The sequence below is a fragment of the Onychostoma macrolepis genome, chromosome 12 (assembly GCF_012432095.1).
Source record: "Onychostoma macrolepis isolate SWU-2019 chromosome 12, ASM1243209v1, whole genome shotgun sequence".
Classification (NCBI taxonomy): Eukaryota; Metazoa; Chordata; class Actinopteri; order Cypriniformes; family Cyprinidae; genus Onychostoma; species Onychostoma macrolepis.
Genome location: NC_081166.1, coordinates 5,547,218 through 5,569,816, shown reverse-complemented (window position 1 = coordinate 5,569,816; position 22,599 = coordinate 5,547,218). Strand labels below are relative to the sequence as shown.

General features: G+C 34.7%; 1 protein-coding gene across 3 annotated transcripts in view; it reads left to right on the top strand.

Annotated features, from left to right (window-relative positions):
• The window catches only part of LOC131551061 (cadherin-12), a 174,614-nt gene that overhangs the window by 125,061 nt on the left and 26,954 nt on the right, over positions 1 to 22,599 (top strand). For 2 of the 3 annotated variants that reach the window (XM_058793674.1, XM_058793675.1), the window contains exon 7: positions 21,511 to 21,764. In XM_058793674.1, the coding sequence (XP_058649657.1) occupies positions 21,511 to 21,764 (254 nt within the window). Of the gene's footprint in view, positions 1 to 10,635; positions 10,846 to 21,510; positions 21,765 to 22,599 lie in introns of those variants that run through there. The other variant, XM_058793676.1, reaches the window with a different exon arrangement.

Here is a 22,599-nt window from a genome sequence, read left to right as displayed (position 1 = left end):
CCATACAGAGCAAAAAGACTTTTAAATCCAAAAATCAGAGAAATGACATTGTGTTTAAGTTAGCATGCATGTAAATCAGCCTCCCTGTAGGCCAGAGTCTATCCACGCTGCCAGTCCTTCAACACGGTCATGACTCAACCGTACACGGAAAATGACAGAGATCCCATCATTCATACAGCCGCAACCACATTATCAAAACATCACTCAAACATCGCAGTTAAGAGCACTTTGGGGTAATTGTGTCTGACATTAAGAACTCCCCCAAAGGTAAACTAGAACGTTCAGCTCTTCTGGAGAGTACGCAAGGTGACTTTCTTGGATTTGAATTGAGCCCAGTACTTAAATACTGGCAGCGTGACAGGACTTATTAACACGGCACACATCTCTTTATATTATCTCAGCCGTGACTTCGCCTGCTGAATGAGAACAGCAACGTCAATAAAAACAACTGCAGTATTTCCCTGTACAGGACAGTGTGCTTGTGTGATATTACTGAAACCGCACTGCGCTGATCTCTGGAAGTGTTAGTGGAGATATATGAGGGTGGGGAGCACTAACTGTGTCCATATGTTTCCCTCTAAACGCACGCAGCATGCATGACAATAACACAGCCAGGAATCCCCCACGTCTCCACAATACATCGTAGATGTCATCTATCATGCACACACTGTTATGTTTTAGGAGTGACAGCAGTGTTTATTTTCAGGATTGAATCACTTAAGTAATTTTTCTGTAGAATAAAGGATTTCATCACAGTGTTTGAGTAAGTGCAAGGTTTTACCTGCTTTTGAAGCTGTGTACAAAAAGGCAACAGTTTAGCCCATTTGGTCTTAGCTGTTTTTGATCAAACTGACTTTAGCGATGAGAGATATATAACAAGCTTTCAAAACGCTTATAAATCACACAGAATGGAGTGTATTGGAAATCTGAAATAACACAAAGTCTCCTGTAAGGGTTAGGTTAGGTGTAGGGTTGGTGTAGGGCAATAGCACATACAGTTTGTACAGTATAAAAACCATTAGGCCTTGGGATGTCCCCACTTTTCACAAAAACAAACGTGTGTGTGTGTGTGTGTGTGTGTGTGTGTGTTGAAATTGTAAACAATACTAATTAATATATATATATATATATATATATATATATATATATATATATATATATATATATATATATATTTGATTACAAATAAATAAATAAATACATAAATAAATAACCTATTTTAACATTTTTTTCAATGTAATTTATTCCTGTGATGCAGAAGTCATTCTAATGTTCTGATTTAGCTATTATTTACTTAATATTATTGGTTCTTACATATTGATAATGGTTTTTATTTTAATCGATGTTGAAACTGTTTCACTGTGTATTATTTTGGTGGATTTTTATTTATTTATATTTATTTATATTTTATTTATTTTTTTGATGAATATAAAGATCAAACTAACATTTTATAGCCGCATATTTGTGCTAAGCCACTATCTTAGTAGGGGGGAACAATCAATGCGTAAGTCCGTAATATAACTTTTTTGTTCTTTATTTTCACAAAATCATAGTCCATAAAATCACCACTTGCGAAATAGCTTCATCGCTAAACATTAGCACCACACACACGAACACACGGTCTGAAAATTGCATCTGCTTCCCCTTACTGACTCCACCTACTAACTTACCTGCCCTAAATCTGTAATTGCAGTGATATAATAAGAGTCTTCATTCACAAATTCATAACATAAAAAGGTTTTCATTTATAAAGCTCTAAAAACCTTTGTAGTGGACAGCACATTCCAGGGCCCAGTTTATGGCGGGGCCCCTCTCTGACCACAATAGTGGACAAAGGTTTGCTACATTTTGATTGGATCTTGGTGGACTAACATAAGCAAACTGTCCAACGCCATCAGATAAAGATGCCAGGACAACAGCCAGACACCTCTTAGAGGGCAAGAAGACGACCTTTGGTAAAAAGCCCGGGAAGGACAGGACTTCTCATTGGTCAAATGCAGTTTCTGCCCTTCACCCACCAACAGACTGATTCCTAAGGTTTTGGCCCGTGACTGCCATAAAAATTCCTTAGGACCTCTGGATGCAGCAGCAGTGGGTGAAACAAAGAGAGATCACAAAGTTCCATCCAAATCCATTCATAACTATGTTCTCAAACCTTAAACTGATGCAAACTACACACATATCCTACTTATTCAGAGAAATAAGTATTCTTAGTGACAGCGACGTGTAGTGCAACATCTTACACAAACTCAGCTGTTGATGGACAAATGAATGCATGCATGACAGTTCAATCTTCTTCCATCATGTTTGGACTTAATGTGTTCGTAACATTGCCAAAGGTATTCTGGTTGTGGTTTGGTAAGTGAACGATGCATTGGTAAAACTTTTGTGACACTTTTCTAACTTTGTGTTTGGACCATGCAAATAAGTTCCACAGGAGGAAAGAAGGGTGGGCCACACCGTGTCCCCCCACTCTGATGGAAACAGCCAATCACAGCATGGAAATGGAGAAGCGCCAGATTGCAATCTCCTCCTCATCGAAAAGAGATAAAGGTACCTTCCCAAAGACACTCCTTGTTCTGAGTCTTCAGTTCTGAGTCTGAGTCCTGTTACCAGGAAGACAGTAACAGATCAACCAGTTCTGAGTCTGAGTCCTGTTACCAGGAAGACAGCAACGGATCAACCAGATCTGAGTCTCCGGCCTGCAAGGGTGAGACACTAACAGATCAACCAAGTTCTGAGTCTCTAGCCCAAAGAGGCAGAAGACAAACAGACATCTGTAACAAGGGTAAGCTCCAGCGAGCCAACCTTCACTCCAAGGTACCTTGGCTTGCGTGTTCCAGGCTAAGGACCTTCTGCACCTACTCCAGGGCCACATCTGCGTGTTCCAGATTCTAGGACCCTTTGGTGCTCCAGGAGATCAGCATCCTCCAGCGCTTTGTGTTCAAGGCTGTCGGAACGGATTCCTGCTCCTTTCCTCACTGCATTGTTACCAGCACAACCAATGGATGAAGTCACTGCCACCGGACTGCTCACTCGACCACAGAGAACGTAACTATCACTTATCCAAACCTCTTCCAGAGACCTTGGCATTGTTGTATATTATCAGTATATGATTTTTCTAATTTACATTAGATATTATATAGCCGATTGCAGTTTATAGCAAATCTTTCATGTATTTGTTTGATGCATAATAAGGTTCTTCACCTTATTTCTTTCAGAGTAGCAACAGTTTATCTTTCCAGATAACATAGCTCTGACATTGCAACACCCAACATAATCACTTGCATTTTATGCATCTTATGCACTTTATTCCTATTTCATTTATGGTATTTGTTTAGTAGTTGTTGATTATTCTTGTCTATTTTTTGTTAATAAATTCTATTTTATTACACTTGTGTCTTCCTTGTGTTGATGATACAGAAAGAGGTTCTACAAGTTAGAGATCCCACCAATCTTTCTTATGTGATGTACTCATAACCACACCTTAAGTGACACGTGATCCAAATATCATAACGTCATTGGTGACGCGAGTACCCATCACTACACCATTTCGCCTCCCTAGGTTGGTGAAAGCAAAAATCACTACACCTTACCGACTGATGTTTTAGTGCACTTCCTGCAAATATGGAAAAAATAACAATTAAATATGTGCAGTTTCACATGATTAGTGTTGTCAAATTGTCACATGACCAGAGCAGTTTATTTCCTGTTTGCACCTTGAGAAGATGATGACTGCATCAAAGCTCCAAAACAAAAGGCTAGTAAAGTATGTTAACATAAAGATATGACAAAGATTTTTGGTACACATGATCTTTAGGGTGTCTAGTATTAATATATGCATTCACATATATTCAGTTTTGTTGAGTGTGGTCATAGAGTGAGTAAACATGTTGATGGTCACAATAGTGACCGGTGGGATAACAGTGAACTTAGGTATAGAATATAAATCAAATTGCAGTTGCTAGTGAAAATGACAATAAAATGTTGCAATGACAAAATATTTGTTCTAAATTAAAAATTCAAATGTTACAAAAAAATGTACAATAATGATGTAGTAATACTCGTAGCATTAATATAAAAATGTGATGTTATATTTGACAAAAATTTACAATTTTGATATGCAGTGATTTCATTTTTTATTTGTTTTTTGTCTCAGTGTTCCTATCAGTGTTGCATAAGGTTTTTTTATGCATAATAGTAACCCTAGAATGTTATCAAACAGTTTGAAATAGCTGGGCTAAGATATATAACAATTTTCATGACTGCAGAAATATGTGATTTCAGTACACACATTATTCCACCGGTCACAATTGTGACCAAACATAAAACACAATTTTTCACACACTTTTCCAAAAAACTTTCAAAAAATAATTATTGATTATTTCAAAGGGTTACTTATGACACATCATTTGGATATTTTCATGTCTGGGAAAAATTTGGGATTAAACGGGTTAAAGCAAATACTCAAACAAAATAATACACAAATAATAATTATCAAACATAAACTTAATTATATTCAAATTATCAAATTAGTCCATTCAATCCAAAACATGATAACAGAAAAATAAACTGTTCTAACACATTTATTTGAAATATAAATATTTTGTAACAATAGAAATGTCTTTACTTTTAAGCAAATTAATGTATCCTTGTAGAATAAAGTATATACAGTATACATATATATATATATATATATATATATATATATATATATATAAACAAAAAAAAAGTATATTTTGCTTTTGGAGTTCATAATGTTATTTCAAGCAGATGTACTGTCAGGCTCTGTTAAAATCACTTGTTGACCCATCAGTTTGGATGCAACACTGCATAAAGAAATCTAATAATTGTATGTACACAACAAAACACCACTGCAATATAAAACAGCATCATGTTTTCATTATAGCTGCCTGTCGTATTTTCCAGAAAGCAGAAATGACTAGAGGTTACCTCCAGGAATAGAGCATTGCACCATTTCCAAGAGTTCCCATAAAACCTGACACATGCACACTCAAAGTCACAAACACTTTTCTTATTAAATCGCTGAAGCTATAAATGCTTTCGTTGTGATTTGAAATTCTCTTTGTCAACACGCCGTATAAAGAATCACAGGGGATACGGAGGCAGAGCTAAGAAAGTATGTCATAAAACAATAGGCAAGCATCAAGTGATGCAATCAAAACAGCCGGAATATTAGTGTCAGGTCTATATTGAGCTATTGCCTGGGTTTGCCTGCAAACATCTGCAATTACACACATAATACGCCATAGTCACTCATATAAAGACAAATAGAACTTTGCACACTTGATTAATCAGAATGAAGACTGGAATTAAATAATACGTCAATAATACTATGCAACGGGAAAACTGCCAATTGAAAGTGTCAGCATATATATATATATATATATATATATATATATAAATAATTTTATAACATTCAATGGTTTAAATGATATAATACATATATGTAAAGAAAATCTATACAAAATAAATATAAAATTATTATGAAAAATGTTATTTTTATAAAATAAACAATTATATATACATAATGAATTATATATATATATATATATATATATATATATATATATATATTCTATATAATTAAATATAACTTACAGCAAATATAATATAATATAGAAAATAATAATATAATAAATTATATAATATAGAAAATATACTTTGAGAAACACTAAGTAAATGGCAAATTAGTTTTGGTCCTGTTTGTGCATTTTCCACAGCAACCATTTCCACATCAGTACATCTGCATCTCAGTTACCATAGAAATATAGATTATTGAGCAGCAGTCTTACAGCACTAAAGGCTAAATCTATAATATATCAGCATGCTTTTTGTTCTTCTCCTTTTCTTTTCCAGTGCACAACCTTTTTTTACCCCCCACCGAGGTTTAAAGAGATGGCATTATGGTTTTGTTCCCTACATTTATCTGACAGTCCAGTAACAGGTTTCACTGCATTGTTTGTATTCTTGGGGGTTCAAGACACCAATTACAGGTGTGAACAATGTTATAAAAATTTGTTTGGTTATTTTCTCTCCATCTTTCAGCCTGCGTGTCAGAACAACTGAGAGAGAGAGCGAGAGATTTATTGTGGGCATGTATTGTCTCTGTTTACCCCTCAGTTTGAGTGTGTGTCCTGCCAACACTGAGACAGAATGATGCATTCTCCTCAATAGGAGGTCCAGGCAGCAATCCTGCCAGTGTGGAGACGCTGTCTCTTTCTCCACACTGAGAGAATTGAAGCACGTGCCCTACAAGCCACAGTTTACATGAGGGGTTACATGGGGGGGGGATGGATCTGTGTGCTGTTTATGTGTTTGATATCAATGAGGCATGATGACCCCAGGGTGATTTGGAACAGTGGGCAGAACAGGATTAGGTGTTTACTGCAGTTTAGCAACAGTACAGGAACAAAATATAATTTCAAACACATTCACACAATGGGAATGTTCAGAATACTCTCCTACCTAGTTTGAAAGGAAAGATTATGTAGTGTGCACAGTGTGCACATTTATTTTAAAATAACCAAATGATGTTCTACATTTGCTAAAAATGTGCACTAGACCATAGTATGACACTGTATCCAACAATGCAATACAGGGCTGAATTAAATGTGCAATGGAGGTCATGACGAACACTGTAGCATATGACTTTGCATTGCATACTGCATGTACTATAATTTAAGATAATGTTTTAAAAGTAGGCAGTATGAAGTATGCAGTAGGTATTGCTAATAAAGTAAAAAAAAAAAAAAAAGATTTTTGTAATAGGCTTATACTCTGTACAAGGGGTGAAACTGGTGCAAAAATGTATATCCGCCAAAGTGTGGAAGCTCATTTTTCTTTGTTTTGGTAATTATGACAAGAAAAAGGTTGTAAATTACATACATAAATAAAATATCAACTTTTACTTTATGTCATAATTATGATTTAGCAAATAATGATTTTTAAGAGAATTAGTAAAATGTAGTAAAATTATTCTATCTTACTAATTAGTACAAAAAGAAAGAAAGAAAAAACTCATCTAAAATGATATAGTGGCAAATCTATTTTTAATGATATACAATATTATATTTATATAATATATAATATATATATATATATATATATATATATATATATATATATATATATATTTTTTTTTTTTTTTTCATATATTATATTTTTAAAAATATTATTTCTATTATTACACAATATTTCACAATAATATATATTTAAAAAAAAAAACTTACTTCAGAAAAGGTTTGCTTCTCACAATTTCGACCAAATTGCCATTGCTGCCAAGCTGATTAAAAATATTACAAAAACAAATTAAAAAAAAAAACTAAAATTAAATCTGAAATAACCATGCCATGTTTACAATAAATAAATAAATAAATAAATAAATGCATTAGTATTTATTGATTTATTAATATAAGAAAAATGCACCTGTAGTCTCAGCCTCAGAAGTCACGCCCACGGAACCTTGGCCAAACGTCTGATGCATATGGCACACAAAAGTGGAAACACTTCAGGAATTTCGAAGTCGTCGTTGGATTATACAGGATTTCCGGGAGACGTGTGTGTCGCGTTCTTTAACATTCCGCCTGGAAATGAAGATGCCGTGACGCCAAACCCTCTCACAAAAGAAGAAAGCCGTCGTGTTTACAACTGTGACAATGAGCGCTTATCAGGATCAAATAAACGCTGGATTTTCAAAAGTATGTGAAATATTTAAAGTTCGCGGCATAGAATCTTTAAAATACATCCCAGTGTTTTATTGTGGCGACATTTCCACACCCCGAAACATGACGAGCTATGATTGGTTGTTTGACATGTCGGTCAAACGGCCTCATGGGCGGGCCTTGGCCAATGAAAGCTGCCATAGATTTCAGACCTTCAGCCGTCAGTCTGAGACTTCCACAATAAACTTTCATCACACAAACAATGACAAAATCACACTGAATCAACTTACTGAAACTGTCAGGCTGAATATGGAACCACATACTACTTTTATTTGCAGAAATAGTAAGCTGGTATGCGTTGCCAATCCAATTTTTTTTTGCTGAAATGCAAAGCTATTGAAGCATCTCTGTCTTAACATTCTCAAGACAAGGAGGGATTGCAAACTTGTCTAATGACACAGAATTTAGAAACGGTAATAGACAAATTAAAATGTAAATAAATCAAATTGTAATATTACAATTTGAGGAAACACAAGTCAATATTCAATACAGCCCGTCTTTAGCAGTCTACGGCATACACAATGCAGATGCAGTATATTGCATTCAGAACATAATGTTTTTAAACTACTGAACAATGAGCTTCTATTTAGATAAAAATGCTAGTATCCTTGTAAAAAGCAAATAAATTAAGTTGAAGGCTATAGCAGGGCTATGGCTGAATGGCGCTCGGCGCTGGCTGAATGAATGAATGAGATGTATGTGTGTGTATGTATGTGTGTGTCTGTGTGTAGAGAGGATCATCAAGGCTTAAGGATTCTGAGTGATTACCTGCTCTACTGTCAGCATGAACATGGGCGGCACAGGAGATCATGAAAATGTTTAGACAACCTCTCGGCTAAAGTAGCGATTAAAGCAAACAATAGGCCCTGCCGATCCCTGCCACAATCGTGCGGAACATCCCTATTTACAATTCCTCAAGTAAACACTCGCCAACACAATAATGAGCATACACACATATACACAGACACACACACAGCGAGTCACGTATTCCTTTATCTTCAGTTCTACTCAAAGCATGCTCTTGTCAGATTAAAATGCTTTGTGAATTGCAGCATATTTGTGTGTCTGTCAGTAATTGTAAATTAAACGAGTGTTTTGTGATAGCAGTAATTGAAACACTAAATATAGAGGAGCTGCTCTGATGCAACAGACCTCACACATTTCACATTTAGCGGAAACAGGGCTAGCGGTCACAATATGTGGTGAAAAAATTTAACAGTAATACGTCACAATGAGAATCTGCTATTAAACAACATACCGTGGGGTAATAGTTTTTCTATTCAATTTAAGTAATTCAATTTAAAAAGATTAAGCAGCACAACAACTTTTTTTTCTTTTTTTTTAACATTGATAATAATAAGAAATGTTTGTTGAGCTTCAAATCACCATATTATACTTTTTTCTGAAGTATCATGTGACATTACATTGATTGAAATTAACTGTAAAGACAATTATAATGTTAAAAAAATGCAGATTTTCTGGATTTTCCATTCATCATATATTCTGGGGAGAAAAAAAAAATCAGTTTTCACAAAAACAGTGTTTGATAACATTGTTCGTTGAGCAGCAAATCAGCATATTAGAATGGTTTCTGAAGGATCATGTGACACTGAAGACAGGTGCTGAAAATTCAGCTTCGCCATTACAAAAATACAAATATTTTAAACCAGAAACATATATAGAAATCATTTAAAATTATAAGAATATTTGAGAATATTACTGTATCAAATAAATGCAGCCTTTGTGATCATAAGAGTATTTTATTTGTATTTTTTTAAACATAAAAAACTAAAAAAAAATTTTTTTTGACTGGTAGTCTGTATATATTATACACACATATACATATATAACAAACAAAGCCAGTGTAATCATGTTGGGAGCCTTACATTTCACACCAGTCAGCATTCTGTGCGACGGTGTGAAGAAACAACAGCCCCAAATTCCCTGTAAGTGGGTCAGCTCATGATTAGTCATCAAAAACAAATGATGTTCGTTTCTCCCATTAGTAAACAAAAGCAATTATTCTTTTAAGTTGTGAGAGAAGTCTGATCCCGCAGGATCTCACCGTCTCCCACTCCCTCAGAGTTGGCAACACAACACAGAATAACAAGCCTTCTAATTATCACACAGTTCACTTAAACAAAGAAACAATGACAAAAAAATATTAAAGATAATGTGCGCTGCAGGGAGGCCAACAAAACATTACAAGTAAAAGTGTGAGGCAGATGGACATCCGTGGCAGAATGTCAACACAATAAACTAGTTTAGCCTCATCGGTTGACGCAGAAGTCAGGCACAGGTTTATAGGCCTCAGTCTAATGACTCATTCCTGCAGCGTCCTACTCTGTCAGAGTTGCTCATCCTTCATTAAGTATGTCATTAATGTGCTGTTTGATCTATAAATCAGCTGAAAGTGTTCAAACCGTTCCTGCCACAGTCACTGGAATTTTAATGATTCACCACTTCAGTGATAACAAAGTAGAGTGTATTCACCTGATTTGAGACCAGTTGAGAAAGAGGAAAGTCTTGGGTGTGAAAATCACATTGGATGGCTTAGTTTACCCAAGTTTATTTTACTTTAGCACATGTTTCTCCATGTGTTTTGTTTGGGAACAGGAACATATACAGGTACTGCAGGTTTCTAACAGGAGTAAGCAGTGCCACCTATAGGTGACTCCTGGTTAATATACTGGTAAAATAAATAAAAAAAGAAACGTTCAGAATGGAATACTAGCTATGTCTCACTGAATACTGAAGCTATATCAAGTTATATTTAAAATAGTGTGTGAAACAGAATGCATTATGCAACAATAAATATTTCAAACAGTTGGATGCAACATTTTTGTCATATGACCTCAATATGTTTGTCACATGACATTGTTACATTCAAGTTAGCATTAGTAAGAAATGTTTCTCCATCCAAACGTATTAAATGTGAGCAGAAGTTTGGAGAGCTTTTAAAAGCATGTTTTTCCAATGTGCTCAAGAAGTTGTAATACAGTGTGATCAGAGAATGTGAAAAACATAAATGGGAATACAAGCTATAGCCAAGCAACTGCCATTGAGATGAATGGGAATCTTGACGGTTAACGTTCATCAGGTATGATATACTTACTTGGTTTAATTTAGTGAGTGACATTTAATTATCATCTTGCTAAGAAAAATGAGTATTTTGCATTTTTAATCCAATATTTTTGTTAAATGTCTTAACATTTGGCAGTCTTGTGTTAAAAACCATGGCTGATATCACTTCCTGTTCATTTTTCTTGCTGGAAATGGAATGTCAAGTCAAGCACATTGTATTATGGTACATAGTATGTCATGCATATAAAAAAATAAATAAAAATAGTATACAGTGTGCTGTATGCATACTGCATCAATTTTGCATTTTTAATTTAATATTTTGTTAAATGTCTTAACATTTGGGACAAAATCATGGCTGATATCACTTCCTGTTCATTTCTCACAATAGAAATGGAATGTTGAGTCAAGCGCATTCTATTATGGTATTCCATGCATATGAAAAGTATGTCATGCACATGAGAAAATAGCAGTTAATGCATACAGTATATATACTATATTCTACAGAAATAGTATGCTAGTATCCCAACAGCTGAGATGAATACCAATCATATTTGGAAGCAGAGACAGCTACCTTCAAGCATGCATGTATGAATGTGAGATGTTATGACATGACAGACAAGTGCAGTGACAAACATCTGATGTTGCGTGCTTGATAATATCCGATAATGCATATTGAAGACTTCACAGATGTGTACAGGGTGTGTGTGTGTGTGTATGCAAGTAGGGATGTCAGCATGCACACCATGTGGTAAGGAAAAGGGATATAAAAAACTTTTGCTGAGAGCAGCAGTCTGAGGGAGACGGGATGTTAGCGGTGTGTTTGTGGCAGTGCTGTGAACTGAGGTTATTAGAGGGGATATTTCATACTTCCAAATGTCAAGAATCTAAAAAACCAAAGGTGTGTCATGACACTGTATGTGCCTGCGGATATATACTTCAAACCAGTGTGCAATATACATTTGTTGTGCCCTAGTTTTGTGTTTATGTCTTTCTGAAACCCAAAAGATCATTTTACCTCTTTAGTATGGTGATATAACCCCATGTAAACGAAGACATCAAACATCTCAGCTGAAAAATGAATTATCGACACAGAAAACTCATTTTAGCAGTAGAGGGCTCTGCATGCTTTGCCGGTTCCAAATAGAGGGCTGTATGTGTCCTCAAACCCTGCTGTGGTTGGGATATGCCTTACCGTCTATTTCCAAACAGTTCTGTTCAGTGTAGAGCACACACTGCTGTGTTTACCTCCAGTGATCGTTCAGTATCAAAACAATGTCAAGTTTGATGTATTGGCTAATACTTGTGGAACGGTGTTGTGAGATACAGTTTATGAGTTTGGTTGTGTGGTTGTGTGCTAAGATAAGAGATTCTGCTACTGATTCGGTGCAACACATCATGTCAGCGTATTCAGTCATGTCAAGGACAGTTCCTCAGTGGGTCATGAATAGGAAATGGACCTCAGGTCTGTTCTGATTGAATTGTGGACCTTTGAGGACCACATAAGAAAAGCCATCATGCTTTGGTAAATCATAAGTATGATATACTGTCATAAGTTATAAATAATGAGAGTACAAAGTACAAAAAGTCATAATTATGAGATAAAGAGTCAACATTATGAGTCATATGAGATAAAAAGTAGATACTGACATACAGCATAATTGTAAGACATACTAAGTCATCATTATAAGATAAAAGTCAAAATTAGGATATGGTAAGAAGTTAAAAATAGTACATCAAAATTATGAGATAGCATGTAAACATGAATTACTAAATGTAAATGTCAATTGTAACATAAGTCATTTTTGTAATAATTATTATTTACCAATTTAACAAAGGTTTTTGTTTCCTTTATGAGGTAGAAATGGGTTTCCATACAGTAAAATAATATGACCATATGATGATGCATAGTTTGGATTATGAATATTTAAATTGTTGTTTCAATGTCGTGCAAGCATTTTTGACACTGATAAACATGCATTGATTCACACTCTATGGTATTTTGCAAACATTCATACTGTAACTCAGTAGACAACAAATTATTAATTTAACAGGTATTGTTAATGTATTTACGTTATATGATAAAAATGTTTGGTGCTGTGTTGGGTCGCCACTCGCCACTTCATGCCCAATGCAAAATCTGGCTCCTGAAGCAAAACCACTTAAGATCCACTGGAACTCGTGGTTCAACATCTACTCAAGGGCACCATGCTGATGTTCTCCAAATGCTTTTATCTTCCATCCTGCAATTTTTGTACTTCCAGCTAAGAAACTTACAGGAATATTAAGGTTATTTTCAATGTAATGTCTAGGCGTTGCATTTGTGGCATGCTGCTAGTTTCCACAGACAATAGTTTTGTCTTGTCCATCATTTTTAATAATGCAAGAAAAATATTTTACAGTAATTAATCACTTATAATGAAAGCTACAGTTTACGTGTTATGTTTATACTTTTAAGATGATATGCCAATGTTAAAAAGTTATATTTCTAGTCTGGGTGCATTATAGTTAATATAAATGCATTATGTTAATGTTTTACAAACGAGTCAAGAATCAAGAGTGTGGTTACTGGTTGCATAGTTGTCACTCTTGATGAATAATTCTGTTAAGTTTTGTGTTGCAGATATTCTCCCATGACTGAAAATGTCATAATCAGTCAATCAGCAATACAAAGCACAGTTGTTATCGGACAACCCTCTTTTATGCAAAGTACTCCTGAGAATAAGCTTTGACACATACAGCTTCACGCAAACACAATTACACTGTTGTTGCAGCAAAAACTATACATAGACATTACATTAAAAATGTCCCAAAATATTACATTAACCATTGTACCTCTCTGGCACACATTTTGTTGCTGCATGAGTAATTGAGAATATAAAGCAAATTAAGTCAGCAAAAGATTCATAACGGTGTAATTTTAGAACTGCACAACTGCAGTTTCCAGCACTCTCTAAAGTCATTCACTAGTCGAGTGAACTTTTTTGGGGAGCTATGTCTTTGTGTCAATACAAAATATCCACTGTGCATTTTTGCTAATAAAATCCAATAATCTGTGAGATGATCCTGTAATGCATTCATTAATGCTGATTAAATGAGCTCTTATCCACCCAATAGATCAGCAAGAGATGTAGACAGGTACTTCGGAAAGGCATTCTGGCCATGGCTTGCATTGCCATTATTTTACAAGCCCATTCTAACAAAATAGTGTAGATAATTGGGTGCTATTGTTTCCTTTGCAGTGCATTGAGATTTACTGCAGTCATTTCCTCTGTTGCTGAAAGTGTGTCATTGCATGTTTTTATAATTAGTATGCAAAAGGTGCAAATATAAGTAGGCCAGAATTTTTTTTTGGATGTTTTTTTTTTTTTTTTTAAATAGATGCATACAAAATATCATATTATATGGTCCATTTCACTGCTGAAAATTCAAAGTTGCCATCAGAATAAATGGCATTTTAAAATAAATTAAAATAGGAAATGACTATTTTAAATTGCAATAATATTTCCAAGGCAAGGCAAGGCAAGTTTATTTATACAGCACATTTCATGTACAGTGGTAATTCAAAGTGCTTTACATAAAAGGAAGTGAAATAGTCATTAAAAAAAAATAATAATCACAAGGAATAAAAAAAAAAGATAATATTAATAATCACAGCAATAAAAACAAAATTATATAAAAATTGATTTAAAAATAATTTAAAACAGTTAAGAAAAGAAAATGATTATACATAGTGCAATTAGTTTGCACGTAGCACAGTGCTCATTCAACAAATGCACAGCTAAACAGATGAGTTTTGAGTCTGGATTTAAATGTGGCAATTGTTTTAGCACATCTGATCTCTTCTGGAAGCTGGTTCCAACTGCAGGCAACCAAAATATTTCACAATATTTCTGTTCTGAGCTACAGTAATCTGTACCGCCACATATAGGACGTCTGCAGGAAGTGAATCCTCATTCTACGATCCAGTGCATCCCGTTTAATTCCAGTCTTGAAAAGAGGATGAGAAAAGTTGTGTTAGTGTAATACTGTTCCCAACACAAACAAACCCAGCTGTTATTAAAAATGCATCATCTTCTTTCAATGTCCTAAAGAGGAAAGTGCGAGCGAGTGTCTGATGAGCTCATGCACAAAAAAACAGGCTTTCGTGAAAACTCAGAGCTATTTCACAGGCCAAAGCTAACAGGCGCACTGTAACAACAACAAGAAGTGCACTTTTTCCGGGTGCTTCACATTGTAATCTTATTTAGATGAAGGCAAACTGCATTACACTACGAAACGCTTTGAGCAAGTTCTGCATACTAATAGGAGGGTATATTGATATTGTGCAGAGAAGCCCTGAGGATTAAAGGCCTGACTTTAATAATAGCTATTGATTTCACAAAGATCTTCTTAAGTAAGAATAGAATAATGCAGTATTTGGCTGTGTGGGCAAAATGTCTGCTGGAGTTTCAATTGGTTACCCTGAATAAGCACAGATCCCGAACACTAATGGAAATAAAAATGAACTTTACATCAAAGTGCTCTCACATCTACACTGCAAGTTGCAGTGGAAATTCACCAGAGGACGGTGACGCTACGTTTTAAAAGCCCCTTTTGGAAATAATCATGAAGAGAATACTAATGGTAGACATATTTACATGGCTCCGAGCATGTGCACCCACACAATGGATGGTGCTTGTTTTAGGATCAGGTGCGCAATTGTTCAATTCCCACGACTGGCATTGACGGCTTGGGCTTCGATCGTCTGAATTTCTCTGCTGGCACTCACACCAGTGCAAGGAGGGAGCGCATTACCATATCAAAGAGTTCACTAGCATGAAGTACTGAATTTAAAGTGTCTTTTGTTCTGGTAACGTTCAAGTGTCAGCACACGCGGATACGGAAATGAGCATTTCCTTCACGTACACATATACACGTACTGCCTGAACTACTAACACCTTTCCTGAGGCCTTTGATCTGCGTGTTGATTAACGTTCTCCAAAGCTTTCAGATTCTCAGACCTATTGTATCTGTTACAAATGCATAAAGATGCACTAAGTTTAGTCTCTTGTGACAAAATTGGAACCTACACCACACACACACACACACACACACACACACATATATATATATATATATATATATCTATCAATATCTTTATCTGTATATATGAAAATAGAATAATGTACTGTATTAAAATAAAGGAATCTTCCATATTGATTTTTGTACAGGTGTTTTGCCTGTATTTTGAATTTGAGTTAATGGCTAATGGAAATGTCCGTAAAATTTTTAAAGCAATATTTTCTGCTCATCCAGACTGCATTTATTTGATTCAAAATACAGTGAAAAAAGTAATATTCTGAAATATTGCTACAATTTAAAATAACAAATTAAATGTTGTATATTTAATATATTTGAAATTTAATTTATTTCTGTAATCAATCTGAATTTTCAGCATCATCAGTGTCACGTGATTACTGATTTGGTGCTCGAGAAACTTGTCTGATTATTATCAGTGTTGAAAACAGTGGTGCTGCTTAATATTTTTGTGGAAACCGTGATACTATTTTTCATTTATTTATTTTTCAGGATTCTTTAATGAATTGAAAGTTCAAAATAGCAAAAATCTATCTATCCATCCATCCATATATCTATCCATCTATCTTATTGACCACATTTTTTTGAACGGTATCATGTTAGCAACACCAGCAAATTCATACAGTTCAGCATTTTTACTTCTAGAGCACAGGTTGTGGCATTTATAATGTCACAGTTGGTGATTATATTTTTAATAGACCGTTTAAAAAGAAAGAAGACTGCTGTGGCACTTAAAGTCCAATTATTAATCATTTTACGTATTATGCTTGTGTGATTTTGGCATGTCCCTTGAGGAACAAGTTTAAAATCTGAAGTAAATAAAATATATAAAATGCTAAATCAGTGACCCCACCCACACACACACACACACACACACACACACACACACCTTTATTTATATAGCGATTTTAACAATAAAGATTACAATAACTAATTATTACACTAATAACTAATTAACAATACATAAACGCGCGTGTGTGTGTGTGTGTGTGTGTGTGTGTGTTGTTTCAACACTGATAGCTAAGGTTTTCTGTGTGTCCCTTGAGATATTGTCCTGTTACTGTGACCTTTAATTGAAGATCAATGATTTGTAATGAAAATACTCACTAGGGGTGACATCAACCATTAAGTTAAATAATGCTGATGTGTGTAATTCATCTGCTTTGTTGATAGATAATAGCTAACAGATGTTTGATGCGAAAAATACGGTTATTTTGTCAAGACCGCAATATTTTCTGTCTGATTGTGACAACAAATCAATAGATGGAGCTGAAAATTTGTTTGAAACCGCCTTGCAGTCTCAATTCATTCACTACCAGATGCTTTGATTTTATAATGAATATTTGACATGTTATTTTTCAGTCTGACCCATATTGAGTGACAGGCAAGGAAAAATGCACATTTTGTAAGAAAATGTATAATCCAGTTTGCTATATCCTAACACAGGGGAATGTCTCTTGATGAATATATTCTTTCCCAGTTCAGCAGCTAGTTTTGTCCTGCTACTCAAGTATAATCAGTAAGTGGTTATACAAATAAGTCTATGCTATTAAAGCAACAGCTTTATTTCTCATGCTCAATGATTTAGTGCTGATGGCACAATATAAAGCATTCAGAACCTTTACGAGAAAAAGCTGTCGTAAACTATTGTCTTCGTATTATGATTTCGCTTTCATCACAACTAGTGACGCTTGAAGAGCCTTTCATTAGTTTTGAGTCACTGTCATTACCCTTGCTGCGTCTTTTCTCTCTTTCTCTCTCTTTTCCCCTGTCTCGGTGTAAAATCATTAACCGAGGCTGCCGGGGTGATGTGGCCACTCACACACACTAAAAGGGCAATGATGCTCTTGACATTCTTCTAGGCTAAACCTCCTCACCTCCAATAATCCTGCAGCTTCCTCTGACATTTAATCACTGTTCACGTCCATCCACCATCAATACCGGACACGGGCGGCAGGAGAGACGCCACGTCTGGTTCACCCTTTTACCTCACATCTCAGGCCTGTCGTGAAAACTCAAATAGGAATCTGATGTACATGGTTGTGAGAGCAGGTGTTGATTTGGAAATGTTTATAATGGAACGCTTCTTTCTCATTATTCACGCTTAGAGAACATAAAAAGTGCTCCAAGTGATCAAAAATGCAGTTAAAATGTAAAATTGTGAAATATTACTAGATTTAAAAGAACTGAGATAATATATAATATATCTTAACGTGTAATTTCAGCATCATTACTCTAGTCTTCAGTGTCACATGATACCCTTAAAAATCATTAGACTATTCTAATATTCTAATTGGTGCTCAATTATTATCAATTATTTTTGATGCTCACATATTAACAATGGTGATTATTTGGTGAATAGAATGCTTAAAATGCTTAAAAGAGCAGCATTAAAAAATATGTACAGTAATATATATATATATATATATATATATATATATATATATATATAAAATGTATAATTATAAATGTATTTTTCTCACTTTTGATCAATTGAATGATTCAAAAAATTATAATAATTAAATTGTATTAAATAAATAAATAAATAAATCCTTACCCCAAGCTTTTCATTGGAAGTGTATCACAATTTCCACAATTATTAAGCAGCAAAATTCAACATTGATAATAATAAGAAATGTTTCTTGAGCAGCAATTTCTTTGGCATATTAGAATGATTTCTGAAGGAACGTTTAACGGAGAAGCCTGGAATAATGATGCTGAAAATTCAGCTTTGCATCGCATGTTAAAATATATTTAAATAGACTACATTCTTTTAAATTATAATAATGCTTCACACTATGAAATGTTTTTACTGTAGTTTTATCAAATAAATGTAGCCCTTGTGAGACTAAGTGATTATTTCAAAAACATTCAAATATATATTTCTATTTTTATGAACTTTTATTCAGTTACAGTTACATTCACTCCACATGAAAAAGTAAAAGATGAGTAACACATTCATCTTTTTCTCATTATTTGTCATTTTGATGGACTACTAGCCTGTTCACTTGAGGTTCAAGGCTGTACATATGTTGTGTATTTTTTCTTTTTTTTCTTTTCAATCTGTCTATCAGATGTTATATTCCTATATTGGAATAGATCATATTCTGAGCAAAGACGATAGTTTGAAATTTGTCTGACTGTAGCAAATATCCCATGTTTGTGAAGTCAACATTAGTGCAGAGGTGAGGCAGATGCTGTTTAGTATATATATCTCTGTTTTTGCGTGTTTTTAAGTATTAATTTATACCGAAGCAAAGCTGTTATGTGGCCAAATAGTTTACTAGCTTAAATGACCTTGAAAGCTCACTCTGGGGGAGTATAAATGAAAATATTGTGTCATGGAGGGAAAGTAAATCACAAGGCGGCACGGGCCTTTCTCAGGCAATGCGACTGTGAAGACCCAGCCATAATTCAGTATGAGCATCACTAAAGATCCCTTTGAGGGAACCAAGATGGAAAATAACCACATGAAATGACAGTCAGAGAGCAATTTATAGCTTTTGTTTCAAATTAGAGATACAAAGGCTATGCGTTCTGATTGAAACGAGGGACGTGGCATAATGTCATCCGGATGGAAATACAGTTTTACTAGCGTTATGCATATTAAAGAAGATAGAAGTCCTCCACGTGTCCTTTTTGTTTTCTGAAAAGCAAGCTATTTTCCCTACAAACTGCCTTTCTGTCATTTTTCTGTTGCTGCAACCTTAATATCAACGCATCTCTTGGCCTCTAAAGGCCAAACAGTGTTGTCTCTGTGGGACACAGAAGGCCATAGGCTAGTTTGAATAATGAGATAAATATATTTTGTGTAAAATGACTTGGGTTCTAATTACTTGTGGGCAACTGTGAGCTTATTTTCCCTGCATTTAAGTAGTTAAGACTTCAGTAATACCAATGAGTCTGTTTTCATGTCAACAAGAACTTATCTAATTAGCAACTGCATTTTTTGGAGGTACACTTTCAGCTAATTGGGAGTCTAATTAGCACAATTTGATTTAGTTGGCGTGGAAACTTCAGCAAGGGGCATCTGACACACAAATGATCCTGAGTTGCCACTCATCCGAAGTCATGACGTCTTTTCCTTTCTCAGCTAAACAGCTGTTTGCTTTGGTGCAAAATACATTTTACTTCCATATTGAGTGCATATGCTGTGCATTTACGGATCTGAGGGTGCCATTCATTTCTACCTACGGTGTTTGTTTTCATCTGAAGATGATACAGAAGTAAATTGATCATGATGGAAACCGTATACAGGTCAGGTATATGATCTTTGTCTCCTTTGCCCTTTCGCCATCTCCCAGAGATACAGATTCACAGAGAGAGATTGTACAATAGCATTGTATGATTTTTATCTCTAGATGGGCTGCTTTGATTTAATGGTGCAAGACCACAATCATCCACACACACGCATTTTACGGCTGTCATACTGACGGCAGGCAAGCTTTGATTTAGAAGAACCAAAGTGAGAATTTAAAGATAGATTGCAGCAGAAAAGGAGCCTCGAATCAACTGGGAGGGGAGCAAAATCAGGAGAAAATGTGCATGGGAGCATGAGAGAACAGTTTTTGGAGTGTGTGTTGTTTGTTTGACATGCCTGAAAGCAATTGTGACAAACTTCCCCAGGCAGGCTGACATCGACACACTCAAGATCTGAGAAAGGCCCCGCATTCGAAATGATCAAAGTGAGCAATTTATGCAAAAGATAAAACGCAAATAAATAAATTAAGCTTTAATGTAAGACCTCAATGAGTGGCCAGTATTGAGTACGCTGTCTGTTAGCATCTTTTTTGAACCTAACGTTGAAGTTGCAACATCTCCCTGCAGGGGCTAACTGAAATATGTTCATTTTTACTGCATAATTTATTATTTAGCAAAGATGCATTAAATCAATCAAAAGTGACAGCAAATATGACAAATGATTTCTATTTCAAATAAATGTTCTTTTGAACTGTCTATTCATCAAATAATCCTGAATTAAAATGACAGTTTCCAAAAAAAAAAAAAAAAATTAAACACCACAACAGTTATCAACATTTATAATAATTTCCTGGGCACAAAATCGACATATTAGATTGATTTCTGAAGGATCGCATGACACTGAAGACCGCTGAAAATTCACATTTTTTTTCTGTATATTTATCAAATAAATGCAGCCTTGGTGAGCAAAAGAGACTTGTTTAAAAAAATATTAATCACCCAAAACTTTAAGTCAAAAATAATAAATGTATACACTGTAAAAAAAAACATTAAAAAAAAACAAAAGTTGAGCCAACTTAAAATTAAGGCAACCAGCTTCAGCAGATTTTTGAGTTTTCTCAACTTGTCGTTTTAAGTTTATACAACAAAAATTTGAGAATCTCCCACAAAAATAAGTTGAGCAAACTCAAAAACTCTGCTGAAGCTGGTTGCCTTAATTTTAAGTTGGCTCAACTTTTTTTTTTTTTTTTTTACAGAGTAAAATAAAACGCATACATATAGAATACATATAGAATAAGCAGGCAAACAGTGACCCTTCAGTTTTGTCTAATTCAAGAGGCCTTGTCTAACTTTACCTGAACAAATCTGATGCATTCAATTTTCTTTCCTGTTTGTCTTTCCCCAGCCGTTGGACTATGAGACCAAAAAAGCATACACATTTAAAGTGGAGGCCTCCAATGCACACCTGGATCCACGGTTCCACAATTTTGGCCCGTTCAAAGACACAGCGACAGTGAAAATAAATGTTCTGGATGTGGATGAGCCTCCCGTCTTCAGCAAACCCTCCTACGCGATGGATGTTTATGAGGACACACCACAAGGCACCATTATAGGAGCCGTGACAGCACAGGATCTCGATGCAGGAAACAGTCCAGTCAGGTATTCAAACACAGCACATGTAAACGGATAAGACTAGAGGCTGGTTACCAGAAGGTTGTTAGTCCATCACCATTGTGCCTTTGAGCATCAAATTTAGAGGATTATTTATACACGCTCTGTTGTTCCAGACTTATTTTTCCCATTTTTGCTGAAAAATAAATAGTATATATTTTATTTAAATATATATATATATATATATATATATATATATATATATATATATATATATATATATATATATATATATATATATATATATATATATATATATTATTATTATTATTATTATATGCAGTATCATTATTATTTTTTATTATTATTTATATTATTTTATTTATTTATTTATTTATTTTTTTAAGAAAGAAAGGAAAGTTTATAATTGGACATTGTATGCATGCATCACACATCACTATATATTTGTGTTTAATAAAAACAGCCAGTAAAAACAGCAGCATGCTGAAAGATTTACCTTGTTTTATAATCCATTATGTTTCAGAATTGCACTTCTTAAGATTGCTTTAAAATTTTTACAAGGGGACAAACCGTTGATGCACCACTGCGGGGTCCCAAAACTACCTAACATCACAAGTTACTTTGTTTGTCTATGAATATTTCATTCAGTATACTGTAAGAAAGCAAAATGGACAAAGGAACGATTTGTAAAAGTGAAAGGGCATTGTTTCTCCTTTGTTTTGGCCTTCCCTGATTAATTATTCAAAAACATTGTAAGCATTGCTCAATTGGGATGTGCACTTTCTCATCGGAAAACAATGGTCCCCAATGACCTTCCGTTGCGAAGAGAACAAAGCTTTTAAAAATACGTCTATACACACCA